The 17,719-nt window shown below is 31.5% G+C and overlaps 3 protein-coding genes across 3 annotated transcripts; 1 reads left to right on the top strand and 2 right to left on the bottom strand.

The window, feature by feature from the left end:
- Positions 1-5,681: 5,681 nt before the first annotated feature.
- On the top strand, positions 5,682-8,889 carry NUDX26 (nudix hydrolase homolog 26). Its single transcript, XM_029272639.2, has 6 exons — positions 5,682-5,898; positions 5,980-6,030; positions 6,352-6,444; positions 8,027-8,121; positions 8,424-8,538; positions 8,640-8,889. The coding sequence occupies exons 1-6, from the start codon at positions 5,710-5,712 to the stop codon at positions 8,703-8,705; spliced, it is 609 nt and encodes a 202-aa protein (XP_029128472.1). The 5' UTR covers positions 5,682-5,709; the 3' UTR covers positions 8,706-8,889.
- A 1,311-nt stretch (positions 8,890-10,200) lies between these two features.
- LOC109804924 (UDP-Glycosyltransferase superfamily protein) lies at positions 10,201-13,089 on the bottom strand. Its single transcript, XM_020366849.3, has 2 exons — positions 11,311-13,089; positions 10,201-10,423 (listed from the first exon to the last, which is right to left on the bottom strand). The coding sequence occupies exon 1, from the start codon at positions 12,888-12,890 to the stop codon at positions 11,442-11,444; it is 1,449 nt and encodes a 482-aa protein (XP_020222438.2). The 5' UTR covers positions 12,891-13,089; the 3' UTR covers positions 10,201-10,423; positions 11,311-11,441.
- A 450-nt stretch (positions 13,090-13,539) lies between these two features.
- On the bottom strand, positions 13,540-17,679 carry LOC109804753 (uncharacterized). Its single transcript, XM_020366593.3, has 2 exons — positions 14,270-17,679; positions 13,540-13,978 (listed from the first exon to the last, which is right to left on the bottom strand). The coding sequence occupies exons 1-2, from the start codon at positions 17,205-17,207 to the stop codon at positions 13,665-13,667; spliced, it is 3,252 nt and encodes a 1,083-aa protein (XP_020222182.1). The 5' UTR covers positions 17,208-17,679; the 3' UTR covers positions 13,540-13,664.
- Between the last annotated feature and the right edge of the window lie 40 nt (positions 17,680-17,719).

Raw genomic sequence — 17,719 nt, 5'->3', positions numbered from 1 at the left:
TAAAAAATGTGCTTGTAGTATGTAGAATCCTAAAATCAATTAAAATGGACCGAACAATAAAATTAACTTGTAAAATTAAGAATATATAACTTGGCAGCTCTAGCAATAATTTTCACTATTTGTTGACTTTTATTACGAATTACAAATTTTGGTATGTCATCTCACTACTCATTTAATAAGTCTCTCTTGGTGATTTAATAGTAGTACCCATTAAAATTTGAGATTTTTAATAAGATTCAGTAAATAATAGGGAATGTTAGAAATAAAGTGTTAAAGAAAATGTTGTTGACATTTTTTAAAAATGATTTTTTTAAACAAATTGAAACTTAGATATATTTTTATCAAAAAAAAATCTAAGATAAAAATATGTTATCTTAACATATACATAAAGTGGAAGACATCTATTGGGAGAAGTTCAATCCTTAAATAAGTTAAAAAGAATATAATAACAATACTTATAAAGATTGGTTCATAACTTCCAACGGTAAATATCTTAAGTTTATAAGGAAATCAAAGTGAAAAAAACTTATAGTCTAAAATATTCTTACATAAGCAGATACATTTATTTCATGGCACATTTACGGTACATCATTTAAAAGTATTAATGTATTGGTGCATCATAAAATTTATGACCATTAAATTGAACAATGAATGAGCGAATAGTTGAGATTAAAATAACAAATTCAAGAAAATTATAAACTCGAACCGTTGTTGTTTATTTTTTATTTTTTGTGAATTACGATTGTCGCTTATGGTGACGTTTTGTTTGACTATTTGTAATAATTAAATTGAAAAGAGACAAAATAGACATTCTTTCTTCTGAAGTGCAAAAAAATAAAAAAGTTTGTATTTGGAAATGTATAAAACAAAAAAACATAGGTATTGTATTGTGTATTTATATTGGTTTTTAAATAAATTGAAACTTAGATATATTTTTATCAAAAAAAAATCTAAGATAAAAATATATTATCTTAACATATACATAAAGTGGAAGATATCTATTAGGAGAAGTTCAATCCTTAAATAAGTTAAAAAGAATATAATAATAATACTTATAAGGATTGGTTCATAACTTCCAACTGGAGATATCTTAAGTTTATAAGGAAATCAAAGTGAAAAAAACTTAAAGAATAAAATATTCTTACATAAGCAGATACACTTATTTCATGACGCATTTACGGTACATCATTGAAAAGTATTAATGTATTGGTACATCATAAAATTTATGACCATTAAATTGAACAATGAATGAGCGAATAGTTGAGATTAAAATAACAAATTCAAGAAAATTATAAACTCGAACCATTGTTGTTTATTTTTTATTTTTTGTGAATTACGATTGTCGCTTATGGCGACGTTTTGTTTGACTATTTGTAATAATTAAATTGAAAAGAGACAAAATAGACCTTATTTCCTTTTGAAGTGCAAAAAAAAAAAAAGTTTGTATTTGGAAATGCATAAAACAAAACAACATAGGTATTGTATTGTGTATTTATATTGGTTTTTAAATAAATTGAAACTTAGTTATATTTTTATCAAAAAAAAATCTAAGATAAAAATATGTTATCTTAACATATACATAAAGTAGAAGATATCTATTAGGAGAAGTTCAATCCTTAAGTAAGTTAAAAAGAATATAATAATAATACTTATAAGGATTGGTTCATAACTTCCAACGGGAGATATCTTAAGTTTATAAGGAAATCAAAGTGAAAAAAACTTATAGAATAAAATATTCTTACATAAGCAGATACACTTATTTCATGACGCATTTACGGTACATCATTTAAAAGTATTAATGTATTGGTACATCATAAAATTTATGACCATTAAATTGAACAATGAATGAGCGAATAGTTGAGATTAAAATAATAAATTCAAGAAAATTATAAACTCGAACCATTGTTGTTTATTTTTTATTTTTTGTGAATTACGATTGTCGCTTATGGTGACGTTTTGTTTGACTATTTGTAATAATTAAATTGAAAAGAGATAAAATAGACCTTCTTTCCTTTTGAAGTGCAAAAAAATAAAAAAGTTTGTATTTGGAAATACATAAAACAAAACAACATAGGTATTGTATTGTGTATTTATATTGGTTTTTAAATAAATTGAAACTTAGATATATTTTTATCAAAAAAAAAATCTAAGATAAAAATATGTTATCTTAACATATACATAAAGTGGAAGATATCTATTAGGAGAAGTTCAATTCTTAAATAAGTTAAAAGGAATATAATAATAATACTTATAAGGATTGGTTCATAACTTCCAACGGGAGATATCTTAAGTTTATAAGGAAATCAAAGTGAAAAAGACTTATAGTATAAAATATTCTTACATAAGCAGATACACTTATTTCATGACGCATTTACAATATATCATTTAAAAGTATTAATGTATTGGTACATCATAAAATTTATGACCATTAAATTGAACAATGAATGAGCGAATAGTTGAGATTAAAATAACAAATTCATGAAAATTATAAACTCGAACCATTGTTGTTTATTTTTTATTTTTTGTGAATTACGATTGTCGCTTATGGTGACGTTTTGTTTGACTATTTGTAATAATTAAATTGAAAAGAGACAAAATAGACCTTCTTTCCTTCTGAAGTGCAAAAAACTAAAAAAAAGTTTTGTATTTGGAAATGCATAAAACAAAACAACATAGGTATTATATTGTGTATTTATATTGGTTTTTAAATAAATTGAAACTTAGATATATTTTTATAAAAAAATAATCTAAGATAAAAACATGTTATCTTAACATATACATAGAGTGGAAGATATCTATTGGGAGAAGTTCAATCCTTAAATAAGTTAAAAAATTATAATAATAATACTTATAAGGATTGGTTCATAACTTCCAAATGTAGATATCTTAACTTTATAAGGAAATAAAAGTGAAAAAGACTTATAGTATAAAATATTCTTACATAAGCAGATACACTTATTTCATGACGCATTTATGGTACATCATTTAACAGTATTAATGTATTGGTGAATCATAAAATTTATGACTATTAAATTGAACAATGAATGAGCGAATAGTTGAGATTAAAATAATAAAATCAATAAAATTATAAACTCGAACCATTATCGTTTATTTTTTATTTTTTGTGAATTACGATTGTCGCTTATAATGACGTTTTGTTTGACTATTTGTAATAATTAGATTTAAAAGATACAAAATACACCTTCTTTCCTTCTAAAGTGCAAAAAAACAAAAGTTTGTATTTGGAAATGCATAAAACAAAACAACTTAGGTATTGTATTGTGTATTTATATTAGTTCTATATGTTTTTTGATGTATTGCGTTGATAATATGGATTTGACTGATGCATAAAATGTGATTTGAGTCTATGAAACCTTAAAAGTAATTAAAATTAATTAGATAATAGATGAACTTATAAAATCAAGAAGATATAATTTGACAGTCCTAATAATAATTTTCATTATTTGTTGACTTTTATCACAAATTATAAATTTTAATATGTTGTCTCACTACTCATTTAACAAGTTTTTCTCTTGATTTAGTAGTCTTATCCATTAAAATTTGTAATTTTCAATAAAATTCCATAAATAAAGAGAATGTTAGGAATAAAGTGATGAAAAATATCCTATCATTTTTCTTTTGAAAAATAAAATGATTATTTTTAAAATAAATTAAAAATTATATAATTTTCATAAAAAAAACATGTTGTTTTAAAAACACACATATATAAAGAGAGGGGAAGACATTTATTTGAAGAAGTTTAATCCTTAAATTGGTTAAAAAGATTATAATAATTATAAAGATTAGTTCATAGTTTTAATCACAAATATCTCAAGTTAAAATAAATTTTTTTATGCAATTTGTTTTTAGTATGAAATATTCTTACAAAAGCAAACACCTTTATCTCGTAACACATTTATGATACATCATTTAAAAGTATTAATGTATTAATATATAGTAGAATCTATGATTATTAAATTGAAAATTGTATAGATGAGTAGTTTAAATTAAAATAATAAATTATAAAAATTATAAACTGGTACATTATCACTTATAGTGAGACTTTATTTGATCATTTGTAACAATTTAACTTAAAAGAAACAAAAGACATCTTCCTTCTTTCTCAAATAAAAAAAATGTATTTGGATTTGCACAAAACAAAACAACAAAGATACTATACCGTGTATTTATATTGGTTTTATATTTTCTCTTATAATATATTGTATTGATAATTTAGGTTTGATCATAAGGATATGATGAAAAAAAAAGTGTTTGAAATTTTTTTAATGTTTTTTTTATAAATAAATTGAAACTTAGATATATTTTTATCAAAAAATAATTAAGATAAAAACATGTTATCTTAACATATACATAGAGTGAAAGATATTTTTTGGGAGAAGTTCAATTCTTAAATAAGTTAAAAAGAATATAATAATAATAATTATAAGGATTATTTCATAACTTCCAACCGCAAATATCTTAAGTTTATAAGGAAATCAAAGTGAAAAAAACTTAAAGTATAAAATATTCTTACATAAACAGATACACTTATTTCATGATGCATTTACGGTACATCATTTAAAAGTATTAATGTATTGGTGCATCATAAAATTTATGACCATTAAATAGAACAATGAATGAGCGAATAGTTGAGATTAAAATAACAAATTCAAGAAAATTATAAACTCGAACCATTGTCGTTTATTTTTTATTTTTGGTGAATTACCATTATCGCTTATGGTGACGTTTTGTTTGACTATTTGTAATAATTAAATTTGAAAGAGACAAAATACACCTTATTTCCTTCTGAAGTGCAAAAAAGAAGAAGTTTGTATTTAGAAATGCATAAAACAAAACAACTTAGGTATTGTATTGTGTATTTATATTGGTTTTATTAGTTCATTTTCAATCACAAATATCTCAAGTTAAAATAATAAATTTTATGCAATTTTTTTAGCATGAAATATTCTTACAAAAATAGACACATTTATCTCGTAACACATTTACGATACATCATTTAAAAGTATTAATGTATTAATATATAGTAAAATTTATAATCATTAAATTAAAAATTATATAGATGAGTAGTTTAAATTAAAATAATAAATTATAAAAATTATAAACTGGTACATTATCACTTATAGTGAGACTTTATTTGACCATTTGTAACAATTAAACTTAAAAGAGACAAAAAGGCATCTTCTTTCTTTCTCAAATAAAAAAAATGTATTTGGAATTGCACAAAACAAAACAACACAGATACTATGCCGTGTATTTATGTTGGTTCTATATTTGTTCTTAGAATATATTGTATTGATAATTTAGGTTTGATCATAAGGGTATGATGAAAAAAAATGTGTTTGAAATTTTTGAAACTCTGAAATCAATTAAAATAGATTAAATAATAAAATTAACTATATATTGTAAATGATAAAAGGTTATTAAAAAGTTTAAAAAAAAAATTTGTCGTAGAAAAATAGTTAAAAATATTTCTATTAAAGAAAATTAGCTAAAATGCAAGATTAGATTGAGTTGACTCTTGGACACATGACTAGAACATTGTCATGGCCAAGGGTTACAAAACTAACCGAGAGCCCAGTTTTAACTGAGCCAGGCCCGTGAAGAGCTATCTCCATTGGGTGGGCTTTAAGGCCCATTATAAAGGCACCATTTTTCAGGCTTTGCTGGTCTCTCTCTTCCCGTAATGTAATGGCTTTATGCCGATTTGCTTACTCTTGTTCTCCTGCTTCTTCCGCTTCCACCTTTTTCCGTTTCCCAAAATACCCTTCCAAACACGTTAAATTCTCCTTGCTGCGACACTCTTTCGCAACAATGGAAGCTCCTCCAGAAGGTTATCGCAAAAACGTTGGTATCTGTCTCATGAACAATCAGAAAAAGGTTCCTTCCTTCGTTCTTAATCCTTTTGATTTTTGTTTCCTTTTTTTTATTCACCAAAGCCTAATAATGCGTGTTGTGCAGATTTTCGCTGCTTCCAGGCTCGACATTCCCAATGCTTGGCAAATGCCTCAGGTAATCGATTCTTCTTGCTGCAACATGTATTTGTAGATTCAATTCAAAACTAGAAACAAATTCGGCTTTCAAAAATTATCGTAATATTTCTATGAAAAATCCAAAGAAATAAAATAAAATACTCAAAAAGTGTTTAACATTTGCTGTTAAAAAAATAGCATAATGCTGCACAAGCGTGGAAATTGTGAAATTGATACTAAATAAATAAGCAAATAGAGAAATCTGAAGAGTTTGAGCTTTTATTTTTCCTTCGGTGTATTGCTTGTTGAAAGGAATGATGTACTGGAAGCTTGTAATTATCTTAATTTTGGTGTCTTTTAGGGTGGTGTTGATGAAGGTGAGGATCCAAGAAATGCAGCTATAAGGGAACTTAGAGAAGAAACTGGAGTTAGTTCTGCGGAAGTGATTGCAGAGGTGCAAATTATTAATTTCTTTACCTGCTAACACCCTACACATTGCATACTTGATAGTAAAAAATTTGTAAGTGCCGAATCAATTTTCACCATTCTAATAAGTAATAACTGCTTCACATTATTCCAATTGTTAAAACTGTTGCATCTCACCTCCCTTTTAGGATACAAGGATGTGATTGCATTGTTTGGTTGCTGCATCCTTTCTTATTTATTATTGATTAGTTTTACTGGATTTAGAACGAGTGAAGTGTGCAAGGCATTCTGTCAGCCAAAGATTTTATTGTATGTTTTAAACCCTGTTTGATTTGATTGGGTGTGATGCCTGAATCTTTGAATAGAAGTATGTAATTTGTTTGCATTATCTAATTAAGAGTATTTTTTCTATCAGCCAAAGATTTTAAATAAATAGAACTCATACAAGTTGGTTTCTCATGAAAGGAAAGGAACTTTGATAGGTTGGTAGCCTTTCAAATTTCAATTTGGTAAAATGATGGGTCTATTTTTGAGTTAGAGTGTTGTCAGAAACTAGAAACCGACAAGCATGAACTGTGATACAGAAAGAACATAAAGATATGGTGGAGAAAACAACTAGCTTACCTCCCGCAGTCTAGCCTAATAATCATAAATTAAAATTTTCTGGAGTTCATACTTCAGAGATGTAAGTTTTCCTTGTAATATCATCGGCAGACAGGCGTTTATCCCTTTTTCCTACCTAATTTTAGTCTTTTAATATGAAACCTACTAAAACATTTTCACAGACCGACTCAACTGCACACTTAGTTAGGGCTATGAATGGTTTATGTCAACATTCTCGTTCACAGCAAAACCCTTTAGATTTGAATAGTGGGAAAAATACAAACATGCTTAGTTCATATGCTGAAATACATTTTTGTAAGAAGCACAAGAATATCAAGGATCATACCCCAACTACTACTAGACTGTAGACGCAAGATACCACATCAATCAAGTATCACACTGATTCTCTGGTTAGGAGCAGCATCAAATTGATCCTTTAATGATAATTAATGCCATCAATTATGTTCATCCTTAACAATTTAATAGGAAAAAATTGATGTTGAGGGACCAATTTGATGTCATAAATACATTGAAGAACTAATTTGAAGTATTTAAAAATGGAGGACCAATGTGATGTTTCGAACATCCTTGAAGGACCAAAATGGATAATATTCCAAAAAAATTTTGTTGGTGGAGGCCTATGAATGGTTTATGACTCCAATTATCATCAAAGGTGCTTCCGAAGAAAGGAGTCTGCAGCTCTTGTAAAAATGTCCTCACAAAATTATAAATCTCTGTACATGATATTTTTTACAATTAAATTAATTCTATGCATACATATTAAACCCTCAGGTTCCTTGGCTTGAGGCGTGTTCAAGAAAATAATCAGCCCCCTTTCAATGCTGCTAATTAATTATTGTAGAGTTACATCTAATCATTGTAGTATGATCTATCAATGTCAAGTAACCCATCACTGTTATTATTAGTTTTCATCTAGCCCAAAATCCTTGTAAAACAACTTTTTTTTCCTTTCTGAATGTTCATCATGGTGGCTTTCTGTTGTGTAGGTACCATTTTGGTTAACTTATGACTTCCCACCAAAAGTCAGGGAGAAATTAAATGCTCAGTGGGGATCTGATTGGAAGGGTCAGGCACAGAAATGGTAAACATTTTGATGATATGCTCAATCTGGATTGAAAAAACTCATAAGAACAGCACGCAACCAAATTACATAATGTTTAACAACCTAGAAACATTCAGATAACAATTTGTGGGCAACAAATATTTTTATCCAATTTGTTTTTTTATCTTCCTATTCAATGATGAGGCTATAGTAGAGCTCTGCCCATATATGCATACTTGTTTAGTTGCAACTATGGGTGAGTGCTGGCGGTAGGTACAGGTATGGAGGGGATATTTTGTTTTGGGTTTGCTAAATAATGTTTTTGACACTTGATGATACAGGTTTCTTTTCAAGTTCATCGGGCAAGATCAAGAAATCAATCTTTTGGGTGATGGTACTGAGAAAGCTGAGTTTGGCGAATGGTCATGGATATCACCTGAACAAATAATTGAGCTTGTAAGTATACATGATGATGATAACTTTTTTCCACACCTGTCCAAAGCCAATTAAGATGGGGTGCTGTAGGCAATATGTGACTTGGTTTATAATCTGTGCAGGCAGTGGATTTCAAGAAGCCTGTCTACAAGGAAGTCCTAGCTGTGTTTGCTCCATATCTTCAATAATGTTATATCTGGTTGAAATTGTTATGGCTTCCCAATGACAGATGCCTTGGGTGATTCTAGAATGAATGTATTGCAAACAACTACCGAGACAATTGTTCTCTTTTTCTCCTATAGGCCACAACCATAGGACAAGCGAAGAGGGCTATTTATTGCATGTCTGAATCAAATATGTATTGTTATGCCATGTATTGCATCTGTCCACTATTTTGTCATGATGAAATATGGCCCATATTGGTACGTATCAAAATGTGCACGAGAATGAATTGTGATTACAAAACTACAAATCACGTCTTTTGGGGGACACTAAGAAAGGAATTTTGTCAAAAATAAGTTCATAAGCCATTGGATCTTCTCGAGCAAAACTGGCCTCAGTTTCTGGTGTGAGGGGAAGGACAGGCCAATGGGTGATAGAGGAGAGAAATAATATTAAGGAGTAAAATTGCGTGATTTTAAAAAATTGTTGGATCAAAATTACATTATTAAAAATAGAAGATGAATTAGAAATTATAGAAGAATTAATTAATAAAGTACTCAATATGTAAATACTTAAGGTTGCCAACATTAGTCTAGTAGTTGGAAAAAAGGAGTTGAGTTAAAAGTGAAAGAATTTAAGTTTGATTATAGTCATTTTTTTAACCTTTCCTACGAATTACAAAAATACTTAAAATCACTCCTAATAGATGATATAATCAAATTGCATTTATTCATATATTATAATCTATAATAATATAAAGTCGATTCATTTTTTTAAGTATACATTTTTTAAGACATTGTTATCTTTTACTTATTATGATAATTGTTCAATTTTTTAAAGTAAAAGATAACTCAGTAATTTTATTTTATTAATTTAAATAAAAATTACTAAGTTCATGATAACTACTTTATAATTTTCTCATCCCAAAACATTAATATGACCAGTTTGTAACTTCTTTTTCCCACCCAAAACATAAACAAAGCACATAGTGCATTTTTTTTTTCCAAATTAGTTTTAATTATGTTGGTCCTTCCAAACTTTTCTCAAAATCTTCCACTAGCGCTATGACTAAAATACTAAAATGTTTCATACGATATGAAATAACAATATTCCACATTAATTTCTTCTATATTACATTTTTCAAAATTCATTAACCCAGAGACCATAAATCCTTGCAAAAAAATTTAAACCATTTATTCAACAAAAATATAAACATCACTTCTGACTCAAAGCTCCATCTTACAACTAAAGTCAATGAAAACATATTGAAAGGTGTTACATAGGAAAATGAAGCTCAAGTTCTAAATTTTCTATACGGTCAAATTGCTAAAGTACAACTCAATATGGATAGCAAAATAAACTTATTTATGAAGAAATCCATACTGCAATAACTGAATTCAGTCAAGAGTCAAGGCCTCTTTATTTTATAAGCAAAGATGGGGAAAATTTTAATTATAAAAAATAATCAATTATTTTGTGCAATGCCCAAGTTAAAATACCAGCTAAATCTAAAATCTAGAATTTTGCTGACAAAATAAAAAAAAATAAAATTGAACATACTGTTTGAGAGGAGTGAGAATTATTGGTACATTGAAACACCCTTACATATTTATGGGCACCAAAAATATAATTATGGCCAGAATTTTGCAAGCTCAAAACAAGCATAATAAGAACATGCAAGATCCTCAGACCTGCAATTTTCTATTGACTAATAAACCATGGCTCAATAATGCATCTCAATGTCCTGCATGTACCAGAACAACCAGTCAGTCAGTTAGTTACAACATGATCTTATTCATTATTCAACAATGGTAACATGAAACAACTACATTCAAAATTTACGGTCCGAGCAACATCTTGGAGACTACTGTTCCAAGTTTGCAATTTAAGCCACATCTTGGAGACTACTGTTCCAAGTTTGCAATTTAAGCCACATCAACCTTGATACCTCACAATTGCTTGATTCAAATCACAATATATGCAAAATCAGATTGAATTGCAACAATTCTAAACCCAACGAGATATTCATAACTACATTTAGATTAACAAGAGAGGAATTAGATGCAACACTGGAGAGATTTTAGAGTAGCAGATATAATATATGGGTCTTTCCACCAACTTCAACTCTTAAGACCAGATTAATAAGTGTAACAAAGATCAATGAATGTGAGACATTTTGTGTTCTTTTACTCAATTATAATTTTATTTCTTATAATTCTTGTGTTTCACTAACATTACTCATCAGTATATCAGATAACTTGCACAACGAAGGAATTATATTTTTCATTCAAGTTGATCAAAAGAGGAAACATAAATGATGTTGTTTATCTGGTTAAAACCCCTTCATTTCTCTTTTCATCTTCAGATTCCTATCCTAAACCAGGACATGAAGAATAAGAAGAGGAAAAAAATGGATTATGTGTTTTTCACACTTGTGCTGGATTTTGAAATATTTTAGGATTTTATCTACCTTACATCTTTAATTATCAAACAAACAATAACCAGCAAGATATTATTCCAAAATGATCCAGATTATCCATGAGAAACAGTTTTGTGTTTCTCCAAATGCATATCCCTTTAGTGAAAATTCTCAGAAAGGAAAAGAATAAGTATCAATATCAAAGACATTACCTTCGGTGGTTAAGTTACTGTGCCCCAATCATTTTAGGAAATTCAATAACACTCCCGCTAACAATCTCAATCTCCTTGTGTGTGAATCACAAGACATGATTGGACAAACATGACCAGAAACTCCATAGTTCTTATTGCTCTAGTATCTTTTGTATGTGATCTGCAACAATGTTGGCCACAATCTCGGGCGAGAACCGACTTATCATGTCCTCCCTCGCCTTTTTGCCTTTGGCTATAGCCTCGGTGAGATTACTCATCACCTGTCTCATAAGAACCTGAAGCTTATCCTCGGAAGGTTCAGCCCAAAGGTGACCCTTGAATGGACCTTCTGTTACCTCACTCATTCTATCCACAGGCAGTGGATAGCCATTTTCCTCTGTCAAATATTCAGTTGGTCCAGACCAATTCGTTGCAATCACTGGCAACGCCATGGACATGGCCTCCACCAGCGGTCTCCCCCATCCTTCCCCTCTGGAAGGAAGAACAAAAGCATCAGCTGCCTTGTAAACTCTTGGCAACTCACTCAATGCTATGTGAGTATCAATCACATACACTGGAGACCAACCACTAACTGGCTCTACCACATCAGAACTCTCCACAAAATCCAATATCTTGTTCCCAAAATTGCTGTCGGTATGATACGGATTTGTTAACAAGTACAAAGCAACCCTATCATCCTTTGAGAATTCCTTCAAGTATGATTTTAGCAACACATCCCACCCTTTCCTATACTCCCACTTGAATACACTTAAAAACACAAAACCCTTGCTCACACCAGAACCTAATACCAACTTTGCTCTAGAAGCAAGATCTAATGGGATGTACCTCACAGGATCAAAGAAGTTCACATCAACAGGTTGAACAATCTTCACCACCTTGGAAGGATCAACCCCACTTTGCACAAATGTGGACATATGAAACTCTGTAGGAACCCAAACATAATCCATTATGTTACATCGCTCCACATGTTCAGCATTCACTCTATCAGTCTCAAACATGGTCCTGCCAATCACAGACTTGAAATTATGGTACAAAGATGGAGGGCATGGAAAGGTTTGAAAAAGTGGAGGGTACCACGCACCAGGTTCGCTATGGCAAATCACAATCGTCTCATTCATTCTACACTGGGTTTGGTACAACTCAATTGCAATGTTCTTCATATCTTGCGGCAAGCCCTCCCAAAATTCCAAAGATTCTAGATCCCCATGGTGCTCAATGGCCAACCTAAAAGATTGCATTTTTCTGTGGCTATGAAGGGCTAAAACATAGGACCAACCTTCTGAGCTATACCCACCACCTGAAAGAAATGGGGCCATCCATAATACACAATGGGAGGGCATAGAAACAGGTTTTGGGGGTGAAATGAGAGACCCAATTGCATGAGAAAGGGGTGGTGATGCGAGGGAGTATTTCAAGGAGTGAACTTTGTATAAGTTTGTTCTTGTGAATCCCAGATAGATTGCTGTAAGGAGAACCAATAAGGACAGTGTGTGATATGTAAATTTTCTGAATTTTGATATGAAGGGTTGGGTTGTTGGACTAGGGAGAACATGTTGGTCGTTTGATTCAGAGGAATGCATGATACTACATATATGGCTGCAGGAATCACACTATGATTATAAAAAGCAGAAAACCAGAGAAATCAAATGACCACATTTCTAGAGAAAGAAGGAGAATGATAAATCTCCACATTCTCCTGGAACTAACTGGGAGAACCCTAATTGGTGTCGCATCATGATTCATTACACTTTTTTTAAACCTTTCAAGTAAAAATGGGTGAGACAATGATTTTAATTATTCTTCTTTTTTTTGGTAAGTTCGGAAAGAAAGAAATATATACATAAAAAATTAAAATAAAGAAGAAATAAAATAAAATTAGGAAAAAAAAATCTCTAGGCTTTTTTAGATGAATGAGAAAGAAGAGAATCATATAAAATAATGTAATTTTCTAATCTAATATTTTTCTTATCATAAAATTGTTATTATTTAAAAAAAACTATTATAATTTTTAAAAACTAAAAAAAACGAAATAAAGGGAAAAATCATTCCCTTCCAATTCATAGGTGAAGGAAAATGTATTTGGGTCTCATTGAAACAATGGGTATTGAGTTGAGGAAGTCCCTCCCAAATTGCACTCTATTTCTGTTAACGATATAAGGCTTATGATTGACTTGCTTTAATAAAAATCATCATATTAAAATGAGCAAAATTAATTACCCAAAGAAATAGTATCAGCGAAATTGCATGATTGAATAGAACATATACTTTGTACACTATAACCAAAACCAGAAGTGGCAAAACATAAAACTTTGTCATGATTATACAATATCTTTGTTGTGTGGGGTATTTAGCTTCTACAAATGCTTGATAACATCCCTCATAGTAGGTCTCCTACGTGGATCCTTTTCAGTGCATCTCAAAGCCATCAAAAGCACCTTAGTAACTTGTTTCATCACATCATAATTTGAAATTTCACCAGCAAGCCCTGAATCAACAATTTCATCAACAACTCCCATTTCCTCCCACAAAGATCTAGCCCAATTGACTACATCCGTTCCTTCCATAAATGATGGATCCAATGCTTTCTTTCTGGATATCAGCTCCAGCAAAACTACCCCATAACTGTATACATCAGATTCCTTACCCATAGTTGTCGTATAAGCATTCTCTGCCACAGACCAACGTTTAAACATGTTATTAGCAGGAATTGGAAATTAAAGATGTTACATAATAACAAAAAGAATTTAACTTATATGCATTATCACTATGACAAGAAATTGTTTTACACGTGTCTTATAGGAATTCACCCAATCACATCTTATGGTTAATATGATGTGGCGGTAGGATGAAATCCTATAAAATGCCTATATATAAAAAAAATAAAAAATTGTTGACAGTGCATATAAATTAAATTCTAACAACAAAAAAGGGTGCAACAGTTATCATATAGAAGAATTACCTGGTGCTATATAACCAGGTGTGCCAGTAACAGATGCTGACTGTGTTGAGGTAGAAGGCTGATCTAAGAGCTTGGCAATACCAAAATCGGTAATATGAGGCTCCATTTCAGAATCTAGAAGTACATTGCTTGTTTTGATGTCTCTGTGCACTATGACAGGATCACAGTCATAATGGAGATAAGCCAACCCATGAGCAACTCCAACAGCTATCTTATGCCTGACATTCCATTCTAAGGAATGTGGTGGATTCCTGCCATGCAAAGCATCATGAAGACTTCCATTTGGCATGTATCTGTATGAAATTAGACCATAGTTTTCTCTCAACCAGCACCCTTCCAATTTAACCAAATTTCGATGCCTTATCTTTCCAAGGGTTAGAATTTCCCTGGTCATGCTTGAGCTTTTCCCTTCATCGTCAGCAAATACAAACTTCTTGATTGCCAAAATATTGTCTGGACCTAGTGCTGCTTTGTAAACAACACCTTGAGCACCTTTGCCAATAATATATTGATCATTTAGATTTTCCGTAGCTTCCATCACTTTACTGAGAAGGGATGGAGAATCATCTTTCTCAGTGATTATGGCTTCCTGCTTAATTTTTCTGATAAAGAATATATAGATTAACCCCAGCAGCAGAACAAAAAATATTGAGGATCCAAGTGCTATCATCACAGTTGCAACTTTACCGAGATTTTTCGAATTTGTGTCACATGGCCTTAAATAGCTCCTCTCAGTGAAATTTGAGCCATCTGATGAAAAACTGGCACATAGGCCAGGATTGCCCAAAAATGATGAATAAGAATTTGGTATCATTATTAGCTGTTGTGGCACAGTACCTTCAAAAGAATTAAATGAGATGTTGAATTCAGATAATGAAGTGAGCTCATTAAGAACTTGTATACTTCCAGTTAAATTGTTCCAAGATAGATCCAGTTTTAGCAGACTCTTCAGGTTTCCAATCTCCCTAGGAAGCTCACCTGTCAATCCATTAGCACTTAGATTTAGCTCATACATCAAATTCACCAGTTCTCCAATTGATTTAGGAATATTTCCTCCAAACATATTTCCACCAAGCCGTAACTCATTAAGCCTTTTAAATTCTGACAAGAAAGCTGGGATACCACCACTAAAATGATTCTCTGAGAGAACTAAAGTAGTTAGTGTTGTCCAGCTCCGAAAACTTGATGGAAACAAACCATTCAAGGAATTGAATCCGACATCAAACTCGGTCATTTGGGCAGCGTTTGACAACTGTTGTGGCAAAGGACCTTCCAAATGATTGTGAGAAAGATCTAAAGTCCGAAGATTCACAAGGTTTCCTAGCTCCGAGGGTACAAGACCAGATAAGCTATTCATGGATAAATATAAACGAGAGAGATTTGTGCAGTTTCCCAAACTTGATGGAATTGCTCCACTTATATTGTTGTTGTTGATGCTCATGTAAGAGAGATTTGGATTAGTTTCAAAATCAGGAAGAGGCCCGGTGAAATTGTTTCCTTCGAGTCTCACCCTTGTAAGAGTTGTACACCTTCCTACATCAGGAGGTATGTTGCCATAAAATTGATTGCTACCCATATTCAGCCTCACAAGTTGCTTTCCATGACAAAGATTTGGTGGGAGGGTACCAGTGAAATTATTATACATGAAGTCTAGCAGCACCAAACTGCTATTGATTCCTAAGCTTTGAGGTATGACACCAGAGAACCTGTTGTTAAACAAGCTGATATTCTTAAGATGTTTTAGCTCTGTCATCTCAAAAGGTAGCTCACCTGAAAGGCTATTATTGTACACAAGGACATGCTCAAGGATTTGAATTTTCCATACCCCAATTGGGATTTCTCCTGTCAAAAAGTTTTCATATAATCTAAGATCACGGAGTGCACTCATGTTTCCCAATTCACTAGGAATTTCTCCCTCGAGTTCATTAGTATTCAAATGCAACTCTTCCAGTGATTTGCAATTACCAATCTGTGGGGGTATTTTCCCTGAAAATAGGTTCTCTGGAATTATTAGAAGAGAAAGCTTGTGCAAGAGGCCTAAGGTTGATGGTACACTGCCAACTAATTTATTCCCTGCAGCATAAAACTCTATTAGACCACTACAATTCCCTAAGCTTGATGGTATACCCCCACTGAAGTAATTGTAAGAAAGACTCAAATAAGATAACATTTTGCAATTTCCAGATCCCAGTTGAATAGTACCTTCAAGATTATTATAATCGAGATATAACTCTTGAAGATTTTTGAGATTATTTAGACTCTCAGGAATAATTCCATGTAATTGATTCCTTTCCAAATACAGAAACTCTAATTTACTACAATTTCCAATGGACATGGGAATTGTCCCTGACAGCTGATTACTATTAACATCCAGTGTGACAAGCTGAGTGATATTCCCAATACTTGTGGGAATGGAACCACTTAAACTGTTATTGTTAAGATACACTTCTTCCAAGTGAGGAATTTCAAACAAGGATTCAGGAATTTCACCATTCAGCAGATTAGATGAAAGGTCCACAAGCTTCAAATTTTGCAAGTTTTTGAAGCTCTCAGGTATTCCTCCACTAAAGTTGTTTAGAGAAAGGTTCAAGTACTCAAGCATGGTACAGTTGTTTAATTCTGGGGGGATTTTTCCAAACAGATCATTTTCTGATAAAACTATGGTTTGCAAGTGAATCAAGTGTCCAATATCAGGTCCTAATTGACCAAAAATTGAACAACTAGTGAGGTTTAGAGAAACCACATTATTGGCATGATCACACTGCACTCCTCCCCACAAGCATGGAGTGGAATCAGAAGGGTTCCACGTGGAGTTTATGTCAACAGACACAACAGTCCAGTTTCTCAAGAGGGACAACAAAGCCAACCCTTCAGAGTTCAAGGCAGAAGCAGCATGCAACAAGGTAGAAACAAATAGAAGCAAAATGAGATACCCCATAGAAGGAGCCACAAGAAGCTACCACAAAGACAAATATGATGCCAAGGTAGCAAAGCTTTAAGAGGGAACAAGCACTTAACTTACCTTCATGCAGTGTGCAAGAAGACCAAAGGATTGTGTTGTTTTGGGCTTTATGCTTTGTTATGCATGAAGTGAAGTGGAAAAGAATATGAAACCGAGGAAGCATTTTGGCTCTTGCATATATATTAATAGTGACATGGATTTGGGGTCATGCAAATTGGAGCATAGTTGGTGGATGAACATTTATAACTTTAAGTTTGGAATTGGGATATGTGGGTGCTGGTTTTGCCCACTTGGCCTTATTGCTATTAGTTTTTGTTTTTGTTTTCCATTAATAGTTGCTAACGTTGGAAAACACGAATATCATAGATATACTAAGAACTTTAATAAAATAATATATATGAACTCCTATGTACGGTGAATCTTCATTTTGACACCGTGATAGAATCGCTCGTTGGATCAGGATTCCAACACCTACATGATATAAGTAG

Source organism: Cajanus cajan, chromosome 7 (genome assembly GCF_000230855.2).
Source record: "Cajanus cajan strain Asha chromosome 7, NIPB_CcT2T_4, whole genome shotgun sequence".
NCBI classification, from domain to species: Eukaryota; Viridiplantae; Streptophyta; class Magnoliopsida; order Fabales; family Fabaceae; genus Cajanus; species Cajanus cajan.
This window is presented reverse-complemented; position numbering and strand designations above follow the sequence as displayed.